The sequence below is a fragment of the Blennius ocellaris genome, assembly GCF_963422515.1.
Source record: "Blennius ocellaris genome assembly, chromosome: 7".
In the NCBI taxonomy this organism is placed as follows: Eukaryota; Metazoa; Chordata; class Actinopteri; order Blenniiformes; family Blenniidae; genus Blennius; species Blennius ocellaris.
Genome location: NC_137656.1, coordinates 9,292,544 through 9,319,988, shown reverse-complemented (window position 1 = coordinate 9,319,988; position 27,445 = coordinate 9,292,544). Strand labels below are relative to the sequence as shown.

At 42.6% G+C, this 27,445-nt stretch overlaps 1 protein-coding gene across 3 annotated transcripts; it reads left to right on the top strand.

The window, feature by feature from the left end:
* The first annotated feature begins 1,292 nt into the window (after positions 1-1,292).
* On the top strand, positions 1,293-27,057 carry cltcl1 (clathrin, heavy chain-like 1). 3 transcript variants are annotated; one of them, XM_080499254.1, is made up of 33 exons: positions 1,293-1,510; positions 8,221-8,428; positions 10,085-10,353; positions 10,649-10,810; positions 11,004-11,117; positions 11,233-11,406; positions 11,482-11,679; positions 12,058-12,258; positions 12,440-12,592; positions 12,730-12,852; positions 13,307-13,444; positions 13,567-13,731; positions 13,829-14,009; positions 14,789-14,952; positions 15,044-15,169; positions 15,262-15,404; positions 15,835-16,069; positions 16,175-16,297; positions 16,395-16,540; positions 17,240-17,423; positions 17,850-18,042; positions 18,153-18,310; positions 18,394-18,558; positions 18,987-19,262; positions 19,525-19,674; positions 19,764-19,895; positions 19,996-20,106; positions 20,388-20,558; positions 20,730-20,951; positions 21,312-21,338; positions 24,325-24,400; positions 24,999-25,067; positions 25,325-25,387. In XM_080499254.1, exons 1-32 carry the CDS (start codon positions 1,469-1,471, stop codon positions 25,055-25,057), a joined length of 4,989 nt encoding a protein of 1,662 aa, XP_080355380.1. In that variant the 5' UTR covers positions 1,293-1,468; the 3' UTR covers positions 25,058-25,067; positions 25,325-25,387. The 3 variants fall into 3 exon arrangements, with proteins under 3 accessions (XP_080355380.1, XP_080355378.1, XP_080355379.1); XM_080499252.1 differs by lacking the exon at positions 24,999-25,067 and having other exon boundaries at positions 25,325-27,057; XM_080499253.1 differs by lacking the exons at positions 21,312-21,338; positions 24,999-25,067 and having other exon boundaries at positions 25,325-27,057.
* The last annotated feature ends 388 nt before the right edge of the window (positions 27,058-27,445 follow it).

Genomic DNA, 27,445 nt, shown 5'->3' with positions numbered 1-27,445 from the left:
TCAATAGGTTCCAGCTGCTGTAAATTAGGGGGAAGTGAAAACTCAGTTATTTGTGACAGTGCACAAGCCGACAGTCCATCACAAGTTATACACAGAGAGACACTCAAAGACACAAAATGTTAACATACAACCCCTGCTTCATTGTGCACTCTGTATGTGTGCTGGAGCTCCTGACATTCTCACACTAAACTTGTGTAAGTTGATTCAAATCAAAATCGGATTTAACAGTTTAAATTATGTCATAATCTTGCTGCACAACCTCTTAATTTTTTATTTTTATTTTTAGTCAGCAACCATCACCAGGAGATGATTAAAAATTGATTTCTGACATTATGATTGGCACATGATCAATTTCAATGTTATATCCAGGTGTGGAAGCAACACATTTTAAATAATATTGCATATGTTTTATGTAAATATACTCATACTTTTTCAGCTTTCTATCGACATTATATTTACCAGTGGTTTTTTTTATGAAATATGCTGAGACTGTGAAATTCAATTGAATGTAATGCTTGTGATTTACAGTGTGATTCAATACATTTAAAAGTAGCTATACTTTGAGTAATCTAAAGAAAAGTGATTGTTAGTTTTGTATGATTTTTTTAACAGCAGTGATTGATAGATTACAATTTGAGCATTAGTGTTGATTCCACCTCCAACACAACAAAGCTCAATCATTAAAAATTCAAGCCCAAGAGAAATAGCTGAGGGCTTATATTGTGTTTTCAATTTCAGGTATTTGTAGAAGTTTGTTTCTCTTAAAATAAGTTTAATTACTGCTCAGCTCACCAGGAGTGTCGTTCACGATGAGGCATGCTGATTGGCTCCAGATTGAAGATGGAGATTTGAAGAAAAACGCCGCCCTCCCTTAATTTTTTTTCTTTTTAAGTACCAAATATTGACAGATGTTTAATATAATGTGGTGTAATTGTATATAAACAAGGATTTTAAAAAAGGGGGGTGCATGTCACGAGCACTCATTTCGAAGTTAAGAAAGGGGGAAGGGGGCTGCGGCGGAAGGCTACACACTGCACACCCGACCACTTTTATTGATAGCTCGGTGTCACAACGAAACGACGTCGACCGGCTACTTCGTTGACTTCCTCGGCGAGGACAAGTCGGGAGGGATTTTTCGAGCGGCTCTCGAGTGTCGTCAGACCCCCTGACGCGGCGGTTTGGCTCGGTAGTAGTTAAGGTGGACTAGTTTTCTTAGCGGAAGTGCGGAGTTTGTGACTCAGGACTGGCGTAGAGGGGCTGCTGAATGGGAGCAGTAACTGGATTCGTGTGATACCAACGCAAGCCGCCCAGACTACCTCCACTGTCCATCAATTCTGACTTCTTTTTTTTTTTTTTTCCTCGGGACGTTTTGGGCACAAATAGAAGAAAAGACCACCTCTCTCCTGCGGTTGTCCCCCTTCCCCTTTCCTTCCTCACGGATCCTCCCGGCCAGAGAAATCACCCAGACATGGCTCAGATATTGCCGATACGATTTCAGGAACATCTGCAGGTAAGCAGACACGGGGTGGGTGGGGGGGACGAAAAAAAAAATTCCCTGAAATGATATCGAGCTTGCTGTATTTTATTTATTTTATTTAAATTTATTTTTTTTGCGCCACTCCTTGCCCACAAGGGTCCGCACACACACACACACACACACACACACGGCACATGTCGCATTCAAATGGGATTGAGAAGCAAGGGCTGCAGGGTGGTGCTCAATATAGCCACAGGCCTAGTTTTCTCCTGCCGGGCAGATGATGACTTGTAAAAAAAATTGAACGGTGAGATAGATAGTACACGGCTCCAATGCAGACCCGGCGTGGGGACACATCGCAGCTTCTCTCCGCTTTTTGAGTGAAAAAAAACCCCCAAAAACGCCGCTGTCATTTTTCCAGCTCACCCCCCCCCCGGCCATGCAAACTGCGGTGTTTTGACACTTTTTTTTTTTTTTTTTTATGTTGGCGACAACTGAGCTCAGCTGTTGGTGGCAACCTTGTAACTGAGCCCCCGAATGGCACTTGCTCTCCGGCTTTGTTGCTACCGTGTTGTTGTCATGCCCCGAAGCCGCCGCATATCCTCACTTCAGGAGCCTCCAGCTGGAAACAAACACCAGCAAAATGTGTATGCAGATCCACTGGGCGTTATGCACCACGCCGTCCATCGTGCAAGTCACAATGTTCACCGGCAATCGGATGTGCTTTTTTTTTTTTTAGGTGTATGTGGAGGAGGCGTACGTATGCGTTTGGTTTGTAAGTCACACAATCACGATAGCCCAAGTCCAGCAAACTGCTTTGTCAGATCAGGGGGGGAAAAAAAAAATCTGCATCATTGTATTGATTGAATATGTCCTCAAGCTTTAACTTATCATGGAAACTGAGCAGCCATGCAGCTTCAAAATGCTCAGCATCAAGAGCTGCATGTGCCCTGTAGTCCATCCTCTTTGCAGCTGTTTCCTAGCAGACGATGAACGAAGGCTGGGTAGTTAACAGTAGGTGCAAACATAGACAGGAGACAAGAAATGAACTGGAGGACGTGGAAACTCCACACGGAACTGGAGACATCAATGCTGTGAGAATGAGAGTCCCAACCGTGACACCCATCAGTGCAGCCCTGGTTTTGGAAAATGTGACCCGAAAGGCTTTTTCTAACCATATGTGACAAGAAGGGGGGGAAACGACCAGCCCGTTCCTTTTTCCTTCCTCAGGTGAACTGGACAGGTTTCCTCGTTCTCCTGTTTTGGACTTTTAATCATTGACTTTCAGTCAAAAGAGAAACTTTGTGATGCACCCCTTCCACCACCCCTGGTCTGTAGCCTGTTGTTATGGTAACACCAGGCAGTGAAATGGCCTTTCACAAAAAAAAAAAAAAAAAGCCCTGAGTCCCCACCCCCCTCTCTCCCTCTGTGCTCCCTTCCTCTGGCCAGTAGCCCCACTTTTCTCAGCCAAAGATCCTTTATCCACTAAAAGCTGTGCCGGCCAAGAGAGCTTGCAGCCGAGCGGGTTCCTCTCCTCACTGGCAGGAGTTGTGCGCGGCTGCACACTGATGGATCACAGTACAGTACCTGGCAACGTCCGGGTTATTAGTTCAAAGTGTTCCTGACAGCGCATACCTTTCCCTTCATGCATCTCTTCAGAAGAGCTTGCCTTGAGACCGTGATAAGCAGCAGACTGCTTTTTTTTTTTGTTTTGTTCCACCTCTACCGTGAAATCCCCACTCTGCCCCAGTCGTATCCCCCCGTGAATCTAGGTGGCTCCAGCAGAGTGAAAAATGCTTGGAATTTGCAAACCAGGACTTTGGGCCTCAAGTTGTTTAACTTTTCTTTTTTTTTTTCCTTTCTATCTTGACCTGGTATTTACAGCTCAATGTCTACAGTCTGGGCTGGAGTTCAAGAGTGTAACATGGATCTAGCTACTTGATGAGGAACCAGATGGTTGAACGAGAAGTTGGAGGGGTTGGAGTGCATAAGAATTCAGCCAAGAGCTTTCATTTCAGAGCTGCACGTTCTGAATCCTTTATTTCTCCATTGTTGCTTTTTATTTTTAAAAACACATGCTTCTTTTTGTGAGTTAAGATCAACACTGGTTTGCGTTCAGCCCTGGCAGGTTTGTAACCTGCTAAATGAACCATTGCCCACGTCTGAGGAGTGGATGCTCACTAAAGGTGTGTTTCTTGTTGTGGTGGTGATGAAGGAGAAGCTCTATTGAAGTACGAGAGTCATTTTCAGGTTGTATGTGTGCGCTGCTGGCTGTCGGCGCCGTGGTCTTCTCACTGTAGCAGCTTGTACAAAAGAAAAAATGTCCCGCACATCCGAGGCGCCCCGAAAAAAAATTGTCCGGTCGAGTCTCATTCGGACAATCGAACCTGTGGTCTCTGTTCCTCGTGTCTTCTGACGAAACGGTGCCAGCGGATGTGTTTTGAAAGACAGATGAGGTAAGCGGGCCTCTGGCAAATCGCATCAGGATATGAAGCCGGATGACAGAACACTGCAACAGATCACATCTGTGACCTCAGCAGCAGTGGCTGGTAGTGACGGTGATGAACGCCTGTGTTCAGTCACAGCAGCTCGATCATGGACGCTTTGGAAGGGCAGTCATTCACAAATACAATCCTCGCATTGTGTATCCCTGTAATGTTAAATGAGTCATGAACTGTTAAGCTCGCAGTCGGTGATTTCAGGCAGAAAGGGATTCTCATGAACAATTTATTTGCTCACGATTTTCTTGACACTTTGGTTTGCATGTAAATCTTCTATCAAACGTGTACAATATCGCTCCGGCCAACTTCTTTTCAATTATTAACCGATGGTTTATTTTGCACTGTTTCGGTAGATACATATGATTCTCGGCTTTCTTTTTTGTTTTTTATCACAAACCACTTTCTCATTGAAATAACTGCCCTTGGGTGCCAATAAAAGCTGAGTGCATAAACAAACATTTAGATGAGCATTTTTACAAACAATTACATGAAACCTTATTAATATTTTGTTATTTTTACATGTCTAATTGCATATCTACATAACCTTGCCTATGTATTGTGCAGAAAACTGTAAACTACGAATATTTATTCAGTCTTTTTTTCCCTCATGCTCCCATTTGTAAGTGTGTCTATGGGACAGCTGTGGCCTAGTTGGTGTGCTTCAACGCCCCCAAATGATGTGGAAGCACTTCCAGGGCAACAGCGGTGAGATTTGTGAAGCGATGAAATGTGCTATTTAAGTGCATTTAATTATTGTCCATTTACTTTTAAGTGTCGGTGCCTCTCGCTTCATGCAGTTTGACTCCCCGAATCCCGTCACAGTCGTTTCGTCAGTAAAGTTCTGCTGCCTTTGGATTGTAATATTCATGCTGTTTTTTTTTTTTTGTCACGGCTGATCTCTGCTCTAGATGGAAAGTGTGTGATGCATTGCTTCAGGTAGTTAATTGGTTGTCGGAGACATTGGGATGTAGCTAGAGTATGATTTCAGCCTGGAATGTTCCATTGAGCTGTGCCGGCGGGGTGTGGGGGGGTTGTGTTTCCGGTGAGTCAGTCACCCCACCCTGAACTGTAAATTGCCAGAGACTTACTGGAAGTACGCTGAACGGACATGTCTCACTCTCATCCACCATAAGAAATACATACACGAATACATCACTCTGGCTTTTATCTTTCTTCCCGCTGCTTTTTTCCCGACAACTTCTCTGCACCTTTTTAGCAGGATGGAAGACTGCCAGGACCATCTTTCACTCCCTTCCTTATCTCCGCCCGCGCCATCTTTATTGTGGTTTCCCCTCCCTTCTCCTCCCAGAGATAGTTTTGGCAGTCTTGAGGAGATGCAGCATATGGCTCCAATCCTCCCCCAGGTCTTCTCTGTGGCCTTTTCAAGGCACCGTTATCTCGTATGTCCCAGAGACGTCCCAGAAACCTGCTGCACATTGAGGAGAGGCTTTGTAGCACGGTTGAAGCCATTATTAAAGTCTCAAGAAGGATATTCCTTGATATTATCAATGTGTGTCACGCTTGGCAAAGGCCCGTATGAAACAGTAATATGAAATGCAGGCTGCAAAGCACTGACACAGACAGACTTTCACACCAGCTGGCAATTTTTAGAGGCACCTAAAAAGCGTGTTATTGGTCTGTGGGAAGAAGCTGGATCCTCTGGAGAAAACCCCTGTATACTGGCACAACCTAATCCTAGAAATGAACTATTTTATTTGAATGAGTATGAGCCATTAAGTGTCTCTTTTTCTATGGGTTGCTTCAGCAAGTCATTACAACTTGCATCATAGACTTGGCTCGTTTTTAGGTTGAATGCTTTATGTGGCAAACATGACTCAAATCCATTCCCCTGAAACTTGAGAACAAGACTTAACCTGATGTGCTGTGTTGTATTATTGAAGCGTGGTATCCACGTTATTAAATGACTAAAACCTCACCCAATTGGCCTGTAAATGTAAATCAAAAAGGATTAAAAAAAAGAGAGCTAAGTTAAATAAAACTCCAGAGGTCATGCCAATTTGACTTTTATTTTGGTCAAATTAAAGTGTCTCCTGTCACATTACAAAGTGTAATTTGACAGCTTGTGTTTATTACCCAAACCTACTTGGTAATCTAAAACAGGTCAGTGCTATGTCCGCTGAAAGTTTGCACGCTCGCTTAAAAGGAGTTTTCCTTATTTGTTAGTTTCAGTGTCCAGCCAGACTGCCAAGAGCTTCATCCTTCCTGTTTTGCAGATGATTTAAATGGCCCAGCAGTCATGATTTGATGACCCACCCCACCAGCAAACTGCGGGATAGTACAGTCCTTGTGATGAGCCTTAGGATTCCTTTCCGCTTGCTTCAGACTGCATAATGCCGTCAGTTCAGTCATCAGAGGGAGAGTGCATGTTTTGGTCTGTCCTCTCGCCTCACAGTTAGTTTGACAACATGCACAGTAATTTCTCTGTTCGGCCGCCTCGCCGGGGTGTTTTGTGGTTGTTAGTCTGAGTTGTTTATTGCAGCCTGAATTTGACATGGTAGAAATTGACATCAGTTCAGTCTTTGTATTTTGTTTTGTGACTTCTTGTTCTCATCAGTGAAGCGAAGTTGCTGGATTTACAAACGGTCGTTCTGAAATATTAAAATTTATTCTTGGTTTTCTTTGATGTTATGTCAGGCTGGTTTGGTAGTAATTAAACAGTTTTACAATGGACTGCTGAAACTGATGCATTGTCATGGCTTAATCACACTTTGCTGATATGAGGAACACTGGTTCCCCACCAAGTATAATTGAGATGTGATGATGGTTACAGCGCTGCAAGAGAATGAAAACATCCCTCATCAAACATTGGCGTGAAAATCCTCTGCTTTATTTAGGCGATAAGCAGCAGCTATATAAAGAGTGTAAACTCAAACTGTGTTGAGGTGACATCCTGGTGTCCACCGTGTGCCCACGCTTGTTCTCTGTATATCACCATACCTCCCGTCTGGAAAACAACCTTACAAAACATTCCTGGAAAACAGACCTCCTGCTGTTTTAATAAGAAAATGATGTACTGATCCACCACTCGCTTTATTTATTTATATTCCTGTTAGACAGACATCAGATGCTGCCATCTTTCTTTCTGCCCACTTTCCTATGACACGTTTTGTGTTCATTTTTAGAGCAATTTTAAGAGTCTCTCCAGCTGTAGTATCAGAGTTTTACTTGAGTTATACTTAAGTAAACATGTTTATCAAAAACTATTGGATGATTAACTGAATACTGTTCTTTACAGCTTTCTGACTTTATGAGCCTTACTAAATAACACTTGTAAATAACACTTTACATCATAATTAGGCAGTTAAACAACTATGGGCTGATTTGTAATTGTTTTATTACTGTATTGGACAATACATTGTTTTCAGGTCAATTATAAAACCATCTACAAAACAAACAGCTGCTCCTTTCCATGGTCACCACAGTGGATCCTCGTGATCTATACGTTTGATTTAGCGGTTCAGTTTCAGCTGATTCTCTTCTTGATGAGACCTCAGCAGCCTGCAGGTGGATTCCAACCAGCGAATGTCCAAATAAAAGCTTGCTTTATCGCAGCATCAGATGCTAAACAACCTGAGAATTTCGGTGTCGTGCTTTTTGGTTTCCACATGTGTGAAGAAAAGTCTCGTGAGCATACTGCAAACGTTGTCTAGTTACATTACTTTCATTACAGACATTAATCTGGTATGAATCCCAAACAAGTGAAGGGACACGAAGAATGACAAAAGGCAGAATTTTAGAAAATGTGCATGGTTGGCATGGTGAAGTGGGGATTTTGTTCAAGTGGTAAAATTCTATCAATAAAAATCCACTTGCTGTTTGGGTTGTGTCCTTGAGCAGTACAGTGTTTAGCAGAATGTATAGACTGCCTCCAAATATGTGAAATAGTGCCTGGCCTCGTCGACCAATGCCAAGTGTCTGGTAGTCTGCAGTATTTGGAAAGTCACTGCAGTGGAAGGCTCTCTTGCTGGAGATGAGCTCATGCGAGTTGCTGATAGCTGACAACAAAGCAGTTCTGCAGTATATGTCTCTCAATTGAATGTATTCCTATCGTTATAGTTCTTCCCGGCTAAAACTGTATACTTCTTAAAGTATTGTAACAATTTCTCCTCCCTTTTCTTGAACTGTTTGGATGCCACTTTAGTATTAGATACTGTTAGAATAAGCTAACTTGGGAATTGTATAATGCTTCTCATTGATGTTGTTTTTATCCTTTGCTTCCAGTTGCAGAATCTGGGCGTGAACCCAGCCAACATTGGCTTCAGCTATCTGACCCTGGAGTCGGACAAGTTCATCTGCATTCGAGAGAAGGTGGGCGAGCAGAACCAAGTCGTGATAGTGGACTTGTCCGACCCCACCAACCCGATCAGGAGACCCATCTCTGCCGACAGTGCCATCATGAACCCCGCCAGCAAGGTCATCGCCCTGAAAGGTAAGCCAGTGATGCATATGGCAGCATTGCAACACATTCAGAAAGCCACAGCACTGGCCGATAGATGAGAAATACTGTGTTGCTGTGAGAAAAAAACCGCCTGCTTTTATTATTGGTGGCTTCATCCCAAACACCGAGGTTATTATTGTAGCTTAAATTCCCAGAGTGAAAGTCTGCATGGCCTCGGTGCTGTTTATTTGTCTCTAGTTTTTACAGATTTAGACCTCCACTGGAAATGCTGCGAGAATGCCATGGTCATGCGATGACTAATGCCACATCAGTGCTGTAAATATGTAGAGTGCACTCGCTTCTATTGCCTGAATGTACTAAATTGGTTGTGAAAATTGATTGTCTGGCACTATATCTGGCCCTGAGAGCACAACCACAAGTGCTGATGAGGATGATTTGACGATAATGCTCTCTCTCTCCCTCTCTCTCTCTCTCTCTCTCCCCCTCCTCCCCCCGCGTTTCTGAGGATAATGCGCCACAGTTGCCCTTTTCCCTCTGGTCTATCTTTGTCCTCCCCTTCTTACCTGATTGACACTTTGCTTTTTTCCTCCCTTGCTTTCTGTTATTTCTCAGACGGTGAGTTGATTCCGTCTGTGTGGCACTCTGTTGTGATGATGAACTCGCCACGTCTCCCTCACAAAAGCTTCCCCCACATATCTATCTAAAGAACGCAGAGCTATTCTGATCACCAATTCATTAAAATGCCATCAACTGTTCACCAGCTTCATTGCCATTAAATTTCCTCCGAATGGCCTCCAACTCTCATAAAACCCGCTGGCATTCACTTCACTTTTATGAGAACTGCACATGTATTAGCATGACTTGTTGTATGCTGGGAGATTGTATGTGTGGTATGCCTCATCAGATATTACAGAGTGAATGAATTTGAGGCACCGTGTGCGAGTGTGCAAAGCGTCCATACCAAAATTAAAATCCTTCCTTGCTTTAAATCGGAGCGGCATCTGCAGCAACATGAAGGCTGTGTGTGCTGACGGGGGGTTCTGCAACGGCTCGAGTACTCTCCTGATCCACACCTTATCTCACCTGACTTGACTTTTAAATCACGCTTGTTGTCAAATGTTGACTTGCATCAATGTCATAGACCTCATTGTGACTCTCTTTGTCATGGACATGTTGGTCATGAACTCTGTGAAGTTCCCTTGTGCTCACATAGTCAGAGGTGAGGTTGCGCAACTGGTTTGTCTTGGCTTATAAATGTAGTGAAGCTATTCAAACAGTACCTTATTTGTGCAAGGCCGTGAAATATTTGTGATAAAAATGCCAAAGATGTTCATATTAGAGATGGAAAGTTATCATAGGTTTGTATTTGGAGCTACTAACTTAAGATACAAACCTAATTCAAGAGCTGTAAATGCATTTGCAGGCATTTGATTATTTGAACCTTAAAAAAAAATGTTCAGGAGGTAGAAACTGGTTCATCTGCTAAATCAATGAATTGGGAAGTAGATAAAACAAATGTTTCTCCCAGTTGTCTTGACAAAGTGTGTTTCCATTGTATTTCCATTCCAAGAATTTCATCTGGAGATCATTGTACATGTCGGAGTACCCGAAATTGTCGCACTCAGTTGTTCGCTCCTGTCTGCCTGTGTCTCACTTCTCTCCTCCTGGGTGTGCACCCTCCCTCAGCTGCCAAGACACTGCAGATCTTCAACATTGAGATGAAGAGCAAGATGAAGGCCCATACCATGACGGACGAGATCATGTTCTGGAAGTGGATATCCGTCAACACTGTTGCCTTGGTGACGGACACGGCCGTCTTTCACTGGAGCATGGAGGGGGATTCCCAACCGACCAAAGTCTTTGACCGGCACGCCAGTCTGACGGGATGTCAAATCATAAACTACAGAACTGACGACCAACAGAAGTGGCTGCTGTTGATCGGGATTTCTGCTCAGGTATGAAGGCACGTGTTCGCGTTTACTCGCGTTTGGTAACAAAGGCCAGCACTTAACAAAAAACATGCTTTTGAGAGCAAGTCACATGATTTGATCGCTCGATTTCTGACGTCGCGTAGTACTTTCTTGGTGGCATCAGTGTTGCTGCTTCGCTAGCATACACACACAGGACTAGATGAGAAAATAAATCTAAATTAAGCATACATAATATGAACATTTAGCACTGCTTTTTCTTTATAATTAAAGGGGCAACCATAACCAGGTGACCAATCTAATTGATCTCTTTGTGCTGCAGCAAAACCGTGTGGTTGGGGCCATGCAGCTGTATTCTGTTGACAGGAAAGTGTCCCAGCCCATTGAAGGCCACGCTGCTGCCTTTGGGGAGTTCAAAGTGGAGGGAAATGCCAAGCCGTCCACTCTCTTCTGCTTTGCTGTGCGCTCACAGGCCGGGGGAAAGGTGAGGGCCACTAAATTGCGCTCACGATGTTGTCACGCTGTTTTATTTTCAGAACGAACAGCCCTGAACTCTATTAAAACCTTAAATTCCCCCCCCACCCCCTCTGGGAAGCAAAGGACATCGACTTGCCAGTTTTGTTTTTCATGTTAATATTTATTGTGATAATATTTTTTTGTGGACTTTCTTCTTCCAGTTACACATCATAGAAGTTGGTCAGCCGGCTACGGGAAACCAGCCATTTGCTAAGAAAGCAGTCGACGTGTTCTTCCCGCCAGAGGCCCAGACAGACTTTCCTGTAGCTATGCAGGTAACCACCAACCCCTATTACTCAGAGGTTTTCTGAAAAAATATTTGGTAGCTGCTTGGGCCCTAAAATTTCTCTTTCTCTCTCTCTCTCTCTCTCTCTCTCTCCATCTCTTCAGATTGGCAATAAACATGGTGTAATATATTTGATTACAAAGTACGGTTACATTCACCTGTATGACCTGGAGTCTGGCGTGTGTATCTACATGAACCGAATCAGTGCAGAAACCATCTTTGTTACTGCCCCTCATGAAGCCACCTCAGGAATCATTGGCGTCAATAAGAAGGGACAGGTGAGTAGCGACAACCATTTTACTTTCAGGCTTTCGTGATTCATGCAGATGGTTCATCTGTGGGCTTTCTTGTAGGTGTTGTCCGTGTGTGTCGAAGAGGAAAACATTGTCAACTATGCCACCAACGTCCTGCAGAACCCCGACCTGGCTTTGAGGATGGCCGTGAGGTCAAACTTGGCTGGAGCCGAGGAACTTTTTGGCAGAAAATTCAACACTCTGTTTGCCCAGGGAAGTTATTCAGAGGCTGCAAAGGTTGCAGCATCAGCACCTAAGGTACGCCGACTCTGGAGCAGTAGAGCAGCGTTTTCACACACTAATTCACACCAGACGTACAGGTATCACTTACTTACTTACAAATGGGGCATTGTGAAAATATTCATATCGCTGAAAATGACAGCAGTGTCGAACAAACTGCCCAGAGAGCAAAAGCAGCCTGCAAGAGCGTTCGATCTGGCCTGTAGGATGGCATCACAAAAAAAAAAAAAAGAAGACATGAACAGTTCATTTAATTGAATAAAAATTGAATTAAAGCCAAGGGGATAACTTGGTCAGAATTATTTGAATCTTATATTGTTTTAACTTTACTAATCCAGGCCAGCTGAGGTCATGAGGACTCCATGTGACCCCTTACGTTTCACGTCTTTTTCTCAGGGTATCCTTCGGACAGCAGAAACTATTCGCAAGTTTCAGAGTGTTCCTGCACAGCCGGGTCAAGCCTCCCCACTCTTGCAGTACTTCGGTATTCTTTTGGATCAAGGCCAACTTAACAAGTTTGAGTCTCTGGAGCTGTGCAGGCCCGTCCTGCAACAGGGCCGCAAGCAGCTTCTGGAGAAATGGCTGAAGGAGGACAAGGTAGGTTTGAAAAACTAAGCAGTTCAATTTAAGCATCAGCAGGGGCCAACAAATGACGGACTGACGAGTCTCGAAGTAATTGTGAAAGTTAAGAGAGCTGCTTACAAAAAAAGAAATGCTGTTGACGAGCAGGTCCGACATGGTGATTTCTAATTTATCGCTGTGTGTGATTGTGTTGTAGCTGGAGTGCTCAGAGGAGCTGGGAGACCTGGTGAAGGCATCTGACCCCACTCTGGCTCTTAGTGTGTATCTCAGAGCTAATGTCCCAAACAAGGTCATCCAATGCTTCGCAGAGACTGGCCAGTTTCAGAAGATTGTGTTGTATGCTAAAAAGGTAATGGAGTTGCAGTTTTGCTATTTGTGTGTGTGTATCACCCTTCACTCTTGTTTAGCTTTCTTTTGGTTTATCTATAAAATCACTTTTAGAATTGCAGACAAAACAACCCTGTCGTTGTTCCCACCCGTTTGTAGGTTGGCTACACCCCAGACTGGGTGTTTTTGCTGAGGAATGTGATGCGTGTCAATCCAGACCAGGGGCTGCAGTTTGCTCAGATGCTGGTGCAGGACGAGGAGCCGCTGGCCAATATAAACCAGGTAACGCGTTCAATGACGTGCCTGCCCCCACTCCTACTCGTTCCCTCTTTTTATAACACACGTGCATGTTTACTGCTTCACATGCAAGCAGACACACAAAGTGCCCAGTGTGGGAGCCGACATCTGTGTTATTCCAGATGTGCCAGCAATGCCAGGAATTCACTGAGTCAGTGACCCCCTCCTTCCTTTATAGCCACATCATCACTGTATTCAGTCCCAGACTCAGAGATTTGGAGGGTTTGATGCTTGTGAAGTTAATATCCTCCCCCCCCTTTTTATTTTTGTAGTGTCCATGGATGTCACTAAATATGAAAAGTAAGAAACATCTGGCCGCTGACCATGTCGTGTTTAATACTGTATGATTATTACCTTGGATACTGATTGCACTTATGGTTCACATATTGTCGGAAATTAAGCATTTTCTAACTTTGTTCTTCTTATTTCTCTTTGGTAGATTGTAGATGTTTTTATGGAGGGGAGCCTGATCCAGCAATGCACCTCCTTCCTATTAGACGCTTTAAAGAACAACCGCCCTGCAGAAGGACATCTACAGACACGTCTGCTTGAGATGAACCTCATTCATGCCCCCCAGGTGAGTATCCAGGCAGATAAACCCTTTTTTGAAAAACAAAACAAAACAAAACAAAAAAACCCATTTCCGCCTGATAATATAAAACACTACTTGTGTGTTCATGTGTGTCTGTTTCGTTTTAGGTAGCAGACGCGATCCTCGGGAACCAGATGTTTACACACTATGACCGTGCCCATGTTGCTCAGCTGTGTGAAAAAGCAGGACTGCTGCAAAGAGCTCTTGAACACTACACCGACCTGTATGACATCAAACGAGCCGTGGTGCACACACATCTGCTCAACACCGAGGTACACATATAGAAGTGCAATCATGCTTGTGAATACTGCTCGAGTGGTTGCAGTTGTAATTCACTTTGTATTTCTTTTTTTTTTCCCCCCCTCGTAGTGGTTGGTGAACTTTTTCGGCTCCCTGTCAGTGGAAGACTCTCTAGAGTGTCTGAGGGCTATGTTGTCTGCTAATATCAGGCAGAACCTGCAGCTGTGTGTTCAGGTTGCATCCAAGTATCACGAACAGCTGGGAACTCAGGCATTAGTGGAGCTCTTTGAATCGTTCAAGAGTTATGAGGGTAGGCGTTGTGTTTTTTTCCCCACATTCTGAAGTAAAGCACTAAATCAGGCGTGTCAAACATAAAGGCCACGGGCCAAAACCAGTAGGATCCAGTCTGACCTGCAGCAGGGAAATGCAAAGTACAAAAATTGCATAGAAAACCTTGTTTTCAGTAAAGAATTGGTGGTATTCCTAATTTTTTCACTACGAATGTTTTGGTAAGCGATTGATCATAACACGACATCACCTGAAACAAAAAATGAGTGATGAAATGGTGAAAGCAACCGTCCTTATTCCCAGTGAAGTTCCATTGGCATAAAAACCATCCTGAAGAAGGATTTCTAAAAACATTCATGCTGAAGGCTGCAGAAATCTGCAGTCTGAATAGAAACACTGTCTGAGAGGTTGTCGGATCCTTTTTGTTCAAGAGCCAAATAAAGCACAGTCAAGTAATTTCTTGCATTTTTGGACTCATAAAAATAGTTTCAAGCATTATTTAAAAAAAAAATGACATGATGTTGAAACTGCCATCATTTCTCCTTAAAAACAATTTCAACTTGTTCAGGTTGTGTGAAAATATGTTTAAACATTCAATGTGGAATTTTCCATTATGTACTTAGGGTTTGGATAAATTAAGGCTCTTTGTGTCCTTTACTGTTGCAACAACAAATCATCAGTAGGGTAAACGTAACTTTGTGTTTGACACACCTGAGTAGTGTTTTCTCCAAGTTTTCAAATTCTAGGTCGTAACTGATGATACTAACTTTATTATTGTTCCTCCTGCCATTTCCATTCAAGGCTTATTTTACTTCCTTGGGTCAATCGTAAATTTCAGCCAGGAGCCTGACGTTCACTTTAAATACATCCAGGCTGCCTGTAAGACCGGCCAGATCAAGGAAGTGGAGAGAATCTGCAGGGAGAGCAACTGTTACGACCCAGACAGGGTCAAAAACTTCCTCAAGGTATAAAAACGCATTAGTCACCGTTGATGAGTAATTCTGTGTTTTATATCGCGGAGTCGCACCTAAAATTCTTGTTTGCTCATTTTCATAGGAGGCAAAGCTCACAGACCAGTTGCCTCTCATCATCGTGTGTGATCGCTTTGACTTCGTCCATGACTTGGTGCTTTACTTGTACCGCAACAGTCTGCAGAAATACATCGAAATCTATGTACAGAAGGTATGATTACCACAGAAACGCCACACATAACTCCTGAATCAAACATGTTTTATTTTGAGTTTATATTGTGAATTTGTTTCACTTCAATCCAGGTGAACCCCAGCCGTTTACCAGTGGTGATCGGTGGTTTATTGGATGTGGATTGTTCAGAGGACGTGATCAAGAACCTGATCATGGTGGTCAGGGGGCAGTTTTCCACCGATGAGCTGGTGGAGGAGGTAGAGAAGAGGAACAGGTAAGACTCCAATTCACTTGGATGCACTGGCGCAAATACACACTGAGACGTATGAATGATCAAGTGGGATCAGTATAAAAATATAGCTGGTCTTTTTGTGTAGCAAGAGACCCTGCATTCGGTTTGCTCAGTGCTCTTCATGTTGTGATCTTCGAACCACTGACATTAATAACATTCCTGTTTTTGACAATAATTCTTGAGCGAAAAGCCTATTGCAATAAACACAAGGAATACATGTGAACAGGAATAAAACTCTTTATAAACTCTATTATGGCCTCCCTTTGAAGCCAGTTCTCTTCTGTTCATATACGTCGTCTTCTTGAAAATGTATAACCATTAACATGACAGTTTGGATTGCATCATAATTAGGGTTATTTGATTAGACAATTTAATACATGTGAGATTACAGCTTTCTCCAATATCTTATCAGGTTGAAGCTCCTGCTGCCGTGGCTGGAGTCTCGTATCCATGAAGGATGCGAGGAGCCAGCAACCCACAACGCCCTGGCGAAGATCTACATAGACAGCAACAACACCCCTGAGCGCTTCTTGAAGGAGAACCCGTTCTATGACAGCGCCGTGGTGGGACGCTACTGTGAGAAGAGAGATCCTCACCTGGCCTGTGTGGCCTACGAGAGAGGACAGTGTGACCTGGAGCTCATCAAAGTGTGTGGATGACTGGGAACATCAACACTTTTTTTTTTTTTTCCAAATATCAAAAGCATTTTTAGTCACTTTTTTTTGTTGTTGTTTTTTTTTTTTTTTTTTTAGGTGTGTAATGAGAATTCATTATTCAAGAGTGAAGCTCGGTATCTGGTCCGACGAAAAGATCCAGAGCTCTGGGCAAATGTGTTGGAGGAAAACAATCCGTTCAGACGACCCCTCATCGACCAGGTCAGACTGACACCAGCTCCACGACCGAAGGAATGCAAACTGTGGATAAAACTTGGGTTTGTTTTGAAAGTTTCTCTTCATTCACATCTCCCCTCAGGTGGTCCAAACGGCGCTGTCGGAGACGCAGGACCCAGAGGAGGTGTCGGTCACCGTGAAGGCCTTCATGACTGCCGACCTGCCCAACGAGCTGATTGAACTGCTGGAGAAGATTGTGCTTGATAACTCAGTCTTCAGTGAACACCGGTACCACAGATTCTTTTCCACAATGATAATTTAGGTCAAAAGTTGTAAAACTTTTATGATTTAAAAAAAAAAAAAAAAAAGCTTCTTTTTTTTGCCATTTATACCAAGTAAAATTAGTCTGAAGCCACAAAATGTATTAAGCATTTAAAATGAAGATAAGACCGCTCATGAAATTGTTTATAGTGTTTTCATTACACATACTAATACTGTAGGAAGTTTCTACAATTTACAATTTAAAATGCTGGACATTTGATCAGTTTTAGCCATCTTAACTGGTTTTTAACATTTTCTTAGCTGCTTGAACACTTTCATGCTTTATTTGTTTGAGCAGTTTTAACGATTTTGGCTGTTTTAGCCATTGTACTATTATATTTCATTTTTTAAAAAGCTGTTTTAGTAGTTATTTTAGCTATTACCTTTAGAAGTTTGAAGTTCTGTAATGATTTAGTTGTATAAGTTGCTTTAGACATTTTTAGTCGTGGCAGTTTTTCTCATTTGGTACTAGTGGTTTTTGCTATTTTGCTTCTGGTAGTCTAACATACAAATAAAATAAGATGAAAATCTTTATTTCCACATGCTCCACGACGAAAGTAATGCAGTGAAGTTTCGGGGGGAGCTACTACAGCTGCGCTAAAGAGCCACGTGTTCTTGTGTGCTTGACATTTTAAATAAATCCATCTCTTGTGTTCTTTTTACCAGAAACCTCCAGAATCTTCTTATTCTGACGGCCATCAAAGCAGACCGCACCCGTGTGATGGAGTACATCAACAGACTGGACAACTACGACGCTCCGGACATTGCAAACATTGCAATCAGCAACGAGCTTTTTGAAGAAGCGTTTGCCATTTTCAAAAAGTTTGACGTCAACACCTCAGCCATACAGGTAACATTAATGTTAAGTAGATTGTCACTCCAACTCCAGTAAAGACATCAATACGCACATTAGTTTCTTCTTCATTACAATCTTAATTCCTAAAACATTTAGACAATATGTGATAGAAAAATGGTACGAGTTTTCTGTCAACAAATAAAAGAATATTTAAAAAAAATTTAATAGTAATTCTGGTATGTCTCACTTTTAATGTGGTGTTTATGTTCTTTAGTGAATTGAATGTATTGTAAATCATTAGATACTTTTGTATTAAAATTTTACAAGCCATCCAAGCGTACCTGGATGGGGTTTTATTTCAAAACTGCACTCAATGCTACAGATTCCATCACGGATTTAAACATCCTAAAACCTACTTTTAGTCTTAATGCCATTTTTCCTCTCCCTATTGACTGTGACACACCTCCCTCTTTTCCTCAGGTACTGATTGAGCACATTGGGAACTTGGACCGCGCCTACGAGTTTGCGGAGCGCTGTAATGAGCCTGCAGTGTGGAGCCAGTTAGCCAGAGCTCAGCTCCAGAGAGACCTGGTGAAGGAGGCTATTGACTCTTACATTAAAGCGGTTGACCCGTCGGCGTACATGGAGGTGGTCAATGCAGCCAGCAAAAACAGTGAGATTTCTCTTTGAAAACTTGCCTCGTCAGCACGCCCTCCTAAAAGAAATAATGGTTTCTTTGACCCGAGTTCATGTATTCCAAGTTGTTGGCTTCATGTTTCGTAGATAACTGGGAGGACTTGGTGAAGTTCCTCCAGATGGCTCGAAAGAAAGCCAGAGAGTCGTATGTGGAGACGGAGCTCATCTTCGCTTTGGCCAAAACCAACCGCCTTGCAGAGCTGGAAGAATTTGTCAGTGGACCCAACAACGCTCACATACAGCAGGTTAGAAAAAAACACAGGTTGCTACGGATGACGGAGCTCATTGTCGTCAAACGTGCTGCTCATTTCTCTGCTCGCTGACGCAGGTGGGCGATAGATGCTATGAGGAAGGCATGTACGAAGCAGCCAAACTCTTGTACAACAATGTGTCCAACTTTGCTCGACTTGCATCCACACTAGTCCACCTGGGAGAGTACCAGGCCGCTGTGGACAGCGCCAGGAAGGCCAACAGCACACGGACATGGAAAGAGGTAATGACACGCAAACCCAGCATGTTCCACGAAGCGTGTTGGATTGAGAAGTTTGTCTTGATGTAATGGGTCATTCAATCTGAGCAGCTTGCTGCTCTATCCAAGTACAACACAATTTTGAAATGTTATTTCAACTGTTACAAAAAAGTATTTTATTTAATAATAATAAATAAATGATAACATTATGCATTCATTTATAAGCACCTTTGAAGAGCTTTAGGGCAATTTTACATTATAACGGCTTATAAATGCAACACCACAGTGCAGACCACTCGTTTCTTGTCCAAAAACGAAGCGAACATCAGCGACATGTTTAAGGACTTTGAATAAAGTTTTGCTCATAACATTATGAGATATCAAATAAGCGTTGTCTGTTTTATCTGTTTTGTTCCCCCCCCCCCCCCCCCCACTCTTTTCCCCTTCCTCAGGTGTGTTTCGCCTGCGTTGATGGAGAGGAGTTTCGGCTGGCACAGATCTGCGGCCTTCACATAGTGATCCACGCTGACGAGCTGGAGGACTTGATCAGCTACTATCAGGATCGCGGGTACTTTGAAGAGCTCATTGCTCTGCTGGAGGCGGCGCTGGGTCTGGAGCGGGCTCATATGGGCATGTTCACCGAGCTCGCCATCCTCTACTCAAAGTTCAAACCTCAGAAGATGCGGGAGCACCTGGAGCTCTTCTGGTCCAGAGTCAACATCCCAAAGGTAAAGTGTCTTGGCATAAAGCTGTTTGATGCTCTTTTTTTCCTTGACGTTAACAATCTGTTGGCATATTGTTTATTTACATTGATGAAACATCCATTCACCCTTTTAAAGCTGTTCTCTTGGTCTCATAATCGTTCATGTTTGGACAATGTTGTTTCATTCATGGCACGACACTTCAGCCATATCTTCAAACGCGCTGCATACGTTAAATTGTTAAAGCAAACTTTTAAAAGACCTTTTTGTCTTTGTGTGTGTTCATCAGGTCCTCCGTGCAGCAGAACAATCTCATTTATGGGCAGAGTTGGTTTTCCTCTACGATAAATACGAAGAGTACGACAACGCTGTCATCACGATGATGACTCATCCAACAGATGCATGGAAAGAAGGGCTCTTCAAAGACATTGTCGCAAAGGTGAACTTAACGATTTATTTCTGAACAGTCCATTTGCTTTTTAAACATTTTATTGATCTTGTTTTTTTTTTTCCTTGTTCTGTCTTCAGGTTGCTAATGTGGAGTTGTATTATAAATCTCTTTATTTCTACCTGGATTACAAACCCCTCCTACTGAATGACCTGCTGACCATCTTGTCCCCTCGGTTGGACCACAGCCGAGCCGTCACCTACTTTGCCAAGGTAACAGTAAGTCTGGTCCGCCTCCACGTCGCAGAAACGACAGGTGTTTTTAATCTGGCCTCCGCAGTTTGCTGACATGTTTTGCTTTGTGTTTGAGCAGGTGAACCAGCTGAAGTTGGTCAAGCCTTACCTTAGGTCTGTCCAGAGTCACAACAACAAGTCTGTCAACGAAGCTCTCAACAACCTGCTGACAGAGGAGGAGGACTACCAGGTGCCTGACTCTAGTCATTAATTCAGAATAGCTTGCATTGTTCACTTTTCTCTTCTCATGCCAGGATTTAAATGTCTTCAAATGAAGTGAATACATTATACATCCCCCTATGTTGTGACATTGCAGGAATAAATATTTGACAGGTTTTCTGTTTGACCCTGCAGAGCTCATTGTTTGGTCACTAGAGGGCAGTGTACTCCTAGAGATCTCTCCAACGTACTCCTGAGGCGCTATTTCTCTGATCTTCAATTACATTTTTATTGTCCTTGTCTTGTCCACAGGGTCTGAGAGCCTCCATCGATGCTTATGATAACTTTGACACCATCGGCCTGGCTCAGCGGTTGGAGAAGCATGAGCTGATCGAGTTCAGGCGCATCGCTGCTTATCTGTATAAGGGAAACAACCGCTGGAGACAGAGTGTGGAGCTCTGCAAGAAGGACAAACTCTACAAGGTAAAGCAAACAAAAAACCCCAAACAAAATCCCATGTGCAGCACGAGCCACTAAAAATGTTGAGTCAATAGAAGGTACCTCTTGATTTTGGACTTTTTCGTAGTGGTCATAGTTGAAGCATTTAAGTTTCCCCACGATGACTGAGATCTTCACACTATGCGTTCCTGCCAGGATGCCATGCTGTATGCTGCAGAGTCTAAAGAGGCTGAGCTGGCCGAGACGTTGCTGCAGTGGTTCCTGGAGGAGGGCAGGAAGGAGTGCTTCGCCGCCTGCCTGTTTGCCTCCTACGACCTCCTGCACCCCGACGTGGTGCTCGAGCTGGCCTGGAGGCACAACATTATGGACTTTGCCATGCCGTACTTCATCCAGGTCATGAGGGAATACCTCACCAAGGTTAGTACTTGAAAGATACGTTGGAGTATTAGTAGAACGTGGAGAAGTAGGTTTAATCATTGTTTTTTATAAGATGCATGTTTGAAATTCAGCATTTGTTTCTCTACATTAAAATTGTACTTAAAAAAAAATTTTTTTTTTTGATTTTTCATTTTCCTGTGAACACCTGTCCTGTCAAAGGAGAGGTGAATTGTAATCTGTAGTTTGTCGAGAGAAATTGGTCGTACAGAGAGATGCTCAGACAAGAAAGAAGGCTTTATTTCAGTAGTGATGAGTCAATGATGGCGTCATGATTTCCTGAAATGCTGACCTGCAGACATGTGATGTCACTGGAGGTCATTTCTTTGGGTTCTTTTCCAGGTTGATGAGTGTGCAGCGAAGGTGACGGTCTCTGGCCCTCTTTTATTTCTCCTCTCTTTCTGTCTGTTTGTTTATGTTGTAACACATCTCTTAGGTTTCTGATGTAGGAACCTAGCATGGACTGTAGATTGAGTGCAGCACAACTTGCCCCGGTCCTGGAGAACTGTAGTAGAGTGTGCAGGCTTTTGGTCCTCTAAAGAGCGAGACAGTCAATAAACCCTTCTGGGGCTTAAGGTTTGTGAGCAAGCAAATCGTTGTTGTGTTAAACTTTGAGCAATTTCTCCAACTACTGAACACCCTGTACACTTTTTGAAATGTGGAATTACCCGTTTTACTTGGTTTACCACGAATAAGAATTTGCTAATTAGAACTTTATTGTTTTTTTCTGCCACCTACTGGCCTTTTAATGTAATTTCCATATTTGTGCACACACATCTCCAGAAAACAAGTTAAAGGAGGCTTTTTTAAATTCACATTTATGTTTATAATTAAAAACATTGGGCATAGTGAGGATCATTTTACAGTTTTAAGGTTTAATTTAACACAAGTTTTTAAACCCTAAACAAAAATGGTGATATCATGGTGATATTCTTCCCAGCCTTTTATGTGGCAGGAATGTATCCCAGTAGGAGTCCACAAAACTGAAGAAATCATTGTTGTCAGAAGAAAGTGGGACTTACGATGCAGACATAAAACCGCCTGTTGCTGGTCAAGCTCCAGAGAGAAAACCGAAGAGAAAGAATACTGAAACAAAATAGTATGGGATAAACTATACTCCTAATAATATTAAAGCGGTTGATAACGCTGCAAAATGCATCGTTTAGGAAAAGACATAGGAAGGAATATGTCTGTGACCTGTCTCGCTATCAATAAACTCTTGGTTTGGAGTGAATATACTGCAGTAAATGCAAAACTAAAAGCAGTCAGCATGTACTCGAGTTTAGAATATTATAAGGTGTTTTCCATAAACCAATTGGATAGGCCACCATTATATCTAAAGAGCATAATGTGACCTAAAGGTCTGTTCCACATCGAGTTGTCCGTGGGAACTAAAGCCTGTACACTGTATTGTTTCTCCAGGGCCAGGATTCGCCTGTCCTGGCCTCATGGATACCTCTCACCTTCTAACTCTTCCCTCTTGGGGCTGCATCTATTATTAAGTGGCCTTTTTCAAAGTCCGGATAAGATGGTGTCATGTGAGACATTCTGTGATTTTCTCTTCTGGCTAAAGCCGACTTGAAAACCCCCCAAAAAAGCAACTTTACATTAGTTGGATGCATCCCCATGTTTCTAACTGTGGGTTAACCAGTTGTATTCTGTCATGGTTGGATTAATGCAAGGCTTTAACGGCTATGGAGTTCACTTTGATCTCTCTCTTATGGCCAGGTTTAACAATACGGTGAGTTTTGTTCCAGGAATGACAGGTCCAGACAGAAGGAATACAATTGTACAGCTTAAGACATCCTGGCTTTTACTTCACATTTAGCTAAAGTTGTTTCTTATATTAATCAAAAATATTCTTACTTACATTTGGTCCATATTGTGATTTTAATATGCAATTTAGAAAAATATTTTGAATATTGCAGTGTAGTATTTTGCTGTAACCGATATATTCTTTATCCATGTTCTTGAGCTATTTCACTCTTCCTTACAAGCTTTTTTTTTTTTTTTTTTTTTTTTATAATTCCTTGAAATTGTGCCTCAAGTCAAATCCACACTGATGGATCTGAACCACAGTTTTAAGCCAATCGCCACTTACATCAGAAACCTTCTGCACTCAGCTGTCTTCACAGTTAAAGCACAATGCCTTATTTTTTCGCCTTTATAAGAAAGAAAAGGTGGTGGCTCAGCCACCTCTGTGTGAATACTGTGTGCCTGGCAAGCTTAACCCACACGTCTCTGACGTTTAGTGTAAATCCTTTCACGGAAACCTAATTTCAATGGGATGCATGTGGAAGCTATGATTGACCTTAAATGTGATAAACTGGCTGGAGATGTTGCATCGAGAAACAAGCATGAACCCTCCAGCTCCTTCTTGACTTAATATGTAATAAATATTCTTTTAACCTTAATTCTTACTATTATTCTACCTTTTGAAGGGTCAGTTTACATTTATCACTTAAATAATCCCTCAAACGGGATCCAGCCGCGGTTGTATTTTTAGCACTGCTTTTTCATTCTGGTTCTCAAAACACTCGAATGACATTTAATTATTCGGAACAACTTCACCTTTTCAAATATACATGTACTTGTTATTGTGTAATTCGCAGTCCTTATTGTTGACCGATTTCATTCGAGTATTTTTCTGCTGGATCCCAAACATAGTGACGTCTGTAACCGGCGAGGTCAGTGAATTACTGATTACATGGACATTGTGTCTGGAAAGAATCGATTATTAAGAATGGCTTGGTGCCATTTTTGATGCTTGAAATTGAATTAGAGTGGTAGTTGGAGGCGCAGCCTCATTTATCAGCATTATGAGATACTGCCGGGCGTTAATAGGTGAAGTGGGATTCTTTGTGATTATGGTGAACTGACCCTTAAGTTGTCGACTTAACATTTGTACTAGAAGCTGTGCTAGACTTTCTCACCAGACCTGCATGGCATATTCTCTTGGAATACCCTTAGCTGCACTGTGAAGAACTGCGTAGTTTTGTGTACATGATAAATGTACTTCAACCAGGACTTTGTCTGCAGTGTCGCCATACCAGCAGAACAGTAGATGTTCTTAACCGTAGTAATAGACCAATTAGGAGTTGTCTTTTAAATAAAAATGGTACAAATTTGACGTTGACTACATTGTAGGTTCCCATGTGAAAACCACTAATTGTAAATATTGCTTTACATGCTTCTTTATAAAACTATTTACAAAAACAAAGGAAATACAGGATACCAACATCGTTTGAACGCAGCCTTTCCTCTACCCGGTTCATACACAAGTGAGCTTTGTCAGATTTTTTTTTTTTTTTGTTGCTCTTTTTAATAAAAACATTTTTTTTTTTTTTTTTTACAGGTGGATAAACTGGAAGAGGCAGAAAGCCAAAGGAAAACTGAAGAGGAGGTGACCGAGCCTCAGCCGATTGTGTTTGGTACGTTCATTAACCTGAAGGTCTTGTGTGTCTATTAAAATAACCCAGTTAAATGGAAAAGTAACCCTTATATTAATTTGACTTGTCCAGCTCAGGTAGGAATGTCTCACTGTCGACCCCATACTTTTAATATTATGGTCTGGCTGTGACTCATAATCTGTGCGGGTCAGTCTGAGGACTGATTCACTCAGTAACTCAAGCCAAAGTTCCATCAACTGGATTAAGATGCTCTGTAATCATAATAAAATGTAAGAAAGAAAAATTGGCTTGTGGGCTGCTCGTTGTCTTTGCCTGATCTAAATGTTAGTGCTTCTTGAAATGCATAAATGTTGCAGCAACATAACAGTTGACATAATCCACCAATAATCAGGCAGATGTCTCTTAAAGTTAATTTGTTTATTAAAACTGCATCAGCTTTGGATAATGCTGAAGCTACAGAGAGGGCAGCTTGTTAACTGTCTCCATTATCAGAAAGACTATTACTCAGTTGTTAAATGCAGAACTAGTGGCATGTCGGTATCAAGTCATTGTTCAGTAAGTATTTCTATGATGTGCTGCTTACAATGGAAATGAATACATTTTATCCGGTTAAACACAGAAATTCCAACTTCAATTCAAAGTCGACTTCCAACTTCGACTCCAATTCCTACTTGTTGACTGAGTTGAGGTGACCTAATTAAATTTACTTTTTCTTGTTTGTATTTTCACAGTGAACACAATACAATAATTTTTTTATTCAGCGTGTTTTTCTTGAGTTTAAGAGATTAACTGTATGAAGCCTATTATTGATTTCTAATAACATCTACAATGTGCATATTCCTACATTTCACAGTCGTGGTATTTTGCTCATTCATTTATTCTGTCCGGAAGCAAATACAAATAGTTTCCCGGGAATATTTTAACGCTGTGTTTTTGTGTGCTCAGGCCAACAGCTGATGTTGACTGCCTCTCCCAGTCAAGTGGCTCCCCAGCCACCGTACCCTGGTTACGGATACCCAGCTACTGCTGCAGGCTTTCCCGCTCAGCCCGCTTACGGCTTCAACATGTAGAGCCCCCCCCCCACACACACACACACACACACACTCACACACACTCACTTGGACCTGAATCACACTTTAACATGCTGCTCTGGGTCTCTGCTGGCTGAGTGACTGCACCGAGACCCCTCAATGTTCCCCCGGGTCATCATTTAACAGCGAGACTCCTCTCTAGTTCACTGAAACTGCTCACCCCCCCCCCCCCCCCCACCTCAATCTCTTGTTTGACCACAGCTGCTTCAGAAGAGTGGCAGGCATCAAGGCTGTTCCCCCTGACTGTTTCATAAGGACTTCATCACTGACGTACGCAGCTTGAAGTCCGAGAAGAATCAACACGTCGACGATAGCGCTCGCTGCACCGAACCACTCGACTGTCAACGTTCCCATGTAGGCTTCGTTCAGCATAGAGAATCCTCTCCTCGTTTTATTTTTTTCCATTTTCCTTTCAGCACTGATGAAGAGACTTTTCTGAGGAGTGGACGGGGAGACGCGTGTGTCCCCCCCCCCCCCCCCCCCCCTCCCCGTCCCTCCTGAAGCACTGTTAAGGCCTTACATACTCTGCGGAGGCGACGAAAACGGACTCATTTCTCCACGTTTAATCTCACAACTGTCTCGTGCTCTGATTAGAAAGACGGCGATTGTGCAATAGTTTTTGTTTTGTTCCATTCACGACAGGTACGAAGTGTTTTGTTGTACACAGCCTAAGAACACTTGTTTTCTGAGGTGACGGTCTGCGTGTGTGTATGTGTGCGTAATAGCCTTCTTAACGGCCTCTGTCGGAACGCGTCACAGAACCCAAGAGGCACTCGGTGAAGCTTTCACCCTCTCGCAGCCGCATTTTAGTTTTTTCTTTTGCATGGTGAGAGTGGTTGATCCGGCCAGTCGAGTCTTTGGGCCCTCGATACCATACCTCTGGAGCGTTGGGATGGGCGTGACAAGAAAGACAAAAGAAGTAACGAAAGCAGAGGAAATGGTAAATGCTATATGCTGTAGAACTGTGCATGTGCCGCCAAACTATAATGCTGCAACCAGGAGCACAATTTTCATGTTACACTCAAGTATATCAAGTATTACTAATGTTGTGTCCAAAACTAAGTGATATATGATGAAACGTTCTCACCAAACTAACAAGACGCGGTGGTGAAGCTGCGATGGACTTTGGGTGGTCGTTGGAAATGCAGGGCGACGTCGGCTTACTTCCTGGTGCCAGCTGGTAAAACTGAGTATTGTTCTGAAAACGGTGTATAATTTAAATATATTGAAAGACCTAACTAATCAAAGAAGTCAAATATTATGGAATACCATATGTATTGTCAATAGTGTGTTGTTGTAGTCTTGAAAAAGTATAATGATTTTTGTAAGAAAATGGCAAAATGCAAAAACAGCAGGTTAATAAAAAAACAGCAAAGCCTCGAGGGGCAAAGCTGCTCAAAGTGTTGACAGGTCGGTTATTGTTTACTGTGCTGTCCAGCGGCCCCCGTATGACAAACTGAGCTATGTGGTCTCAGCTTCGGGTTTAAGCGCAAAGAAAATAAAATAAAATCTGAGCTGCATTCAGAGCACTCCCTTCATCTGCACAGGTCATGCATCCAGAAAGAGGAATAAAGTTTACACATGGTGTATGTTTGTCCATTTTTTTTTCTATATATTTTTTTATTTTTATTTTTTTGTGGATGAGGAGGGAGGTTAGGGGAGTAGTTAACCCTCATAGTGAAATGATTCTCCCCCCCGATTGAGGGGCTTTTGGGAGTTTGCATGTTATCCCAGCGATTTCGAGGGTTTCGCAGAACAACACATTTAATTTGTGGACTGGCCCCTTTTTTTTTTTTTTTTTTTTTTTTCATGTAGAGTTTGCATGTTGTCCCTCTGCCTCCAGTGGTTGGCAGTGTCGCCAATAATGTGGCTGAATGTTCTCGCAGCGTTTGTCTTCGACTGACTGTTCCTGTTCAGGGTCCATGTTGTCTTTCGCCCGTTTATCCTTTCCCCCAGCTGTCCTAGCAGCTAAATA

Coding starts and splice junctions, on each gene's coding strand:
- cltcl1 (XM_080499252.1), top strand. CDS start 1,469: ATGGCTCAGATATTGCCGATACGATTTCAGGAACATCTGCAG. Junction 15,170..15,261: donor TCGAAATCTATGTACAGAAG/GTATGATTACCA, acceptor ACTTCAATCCAG/GTGAACCCCAGCCGTTTACC. Junction 19,675..19,763: donor TCAAAGACATTGTCGCAAAG/GTGAACTTAACG, acceptor TTCTGTCTTCAG/GTTGCTAATGTGGAGTTGTA.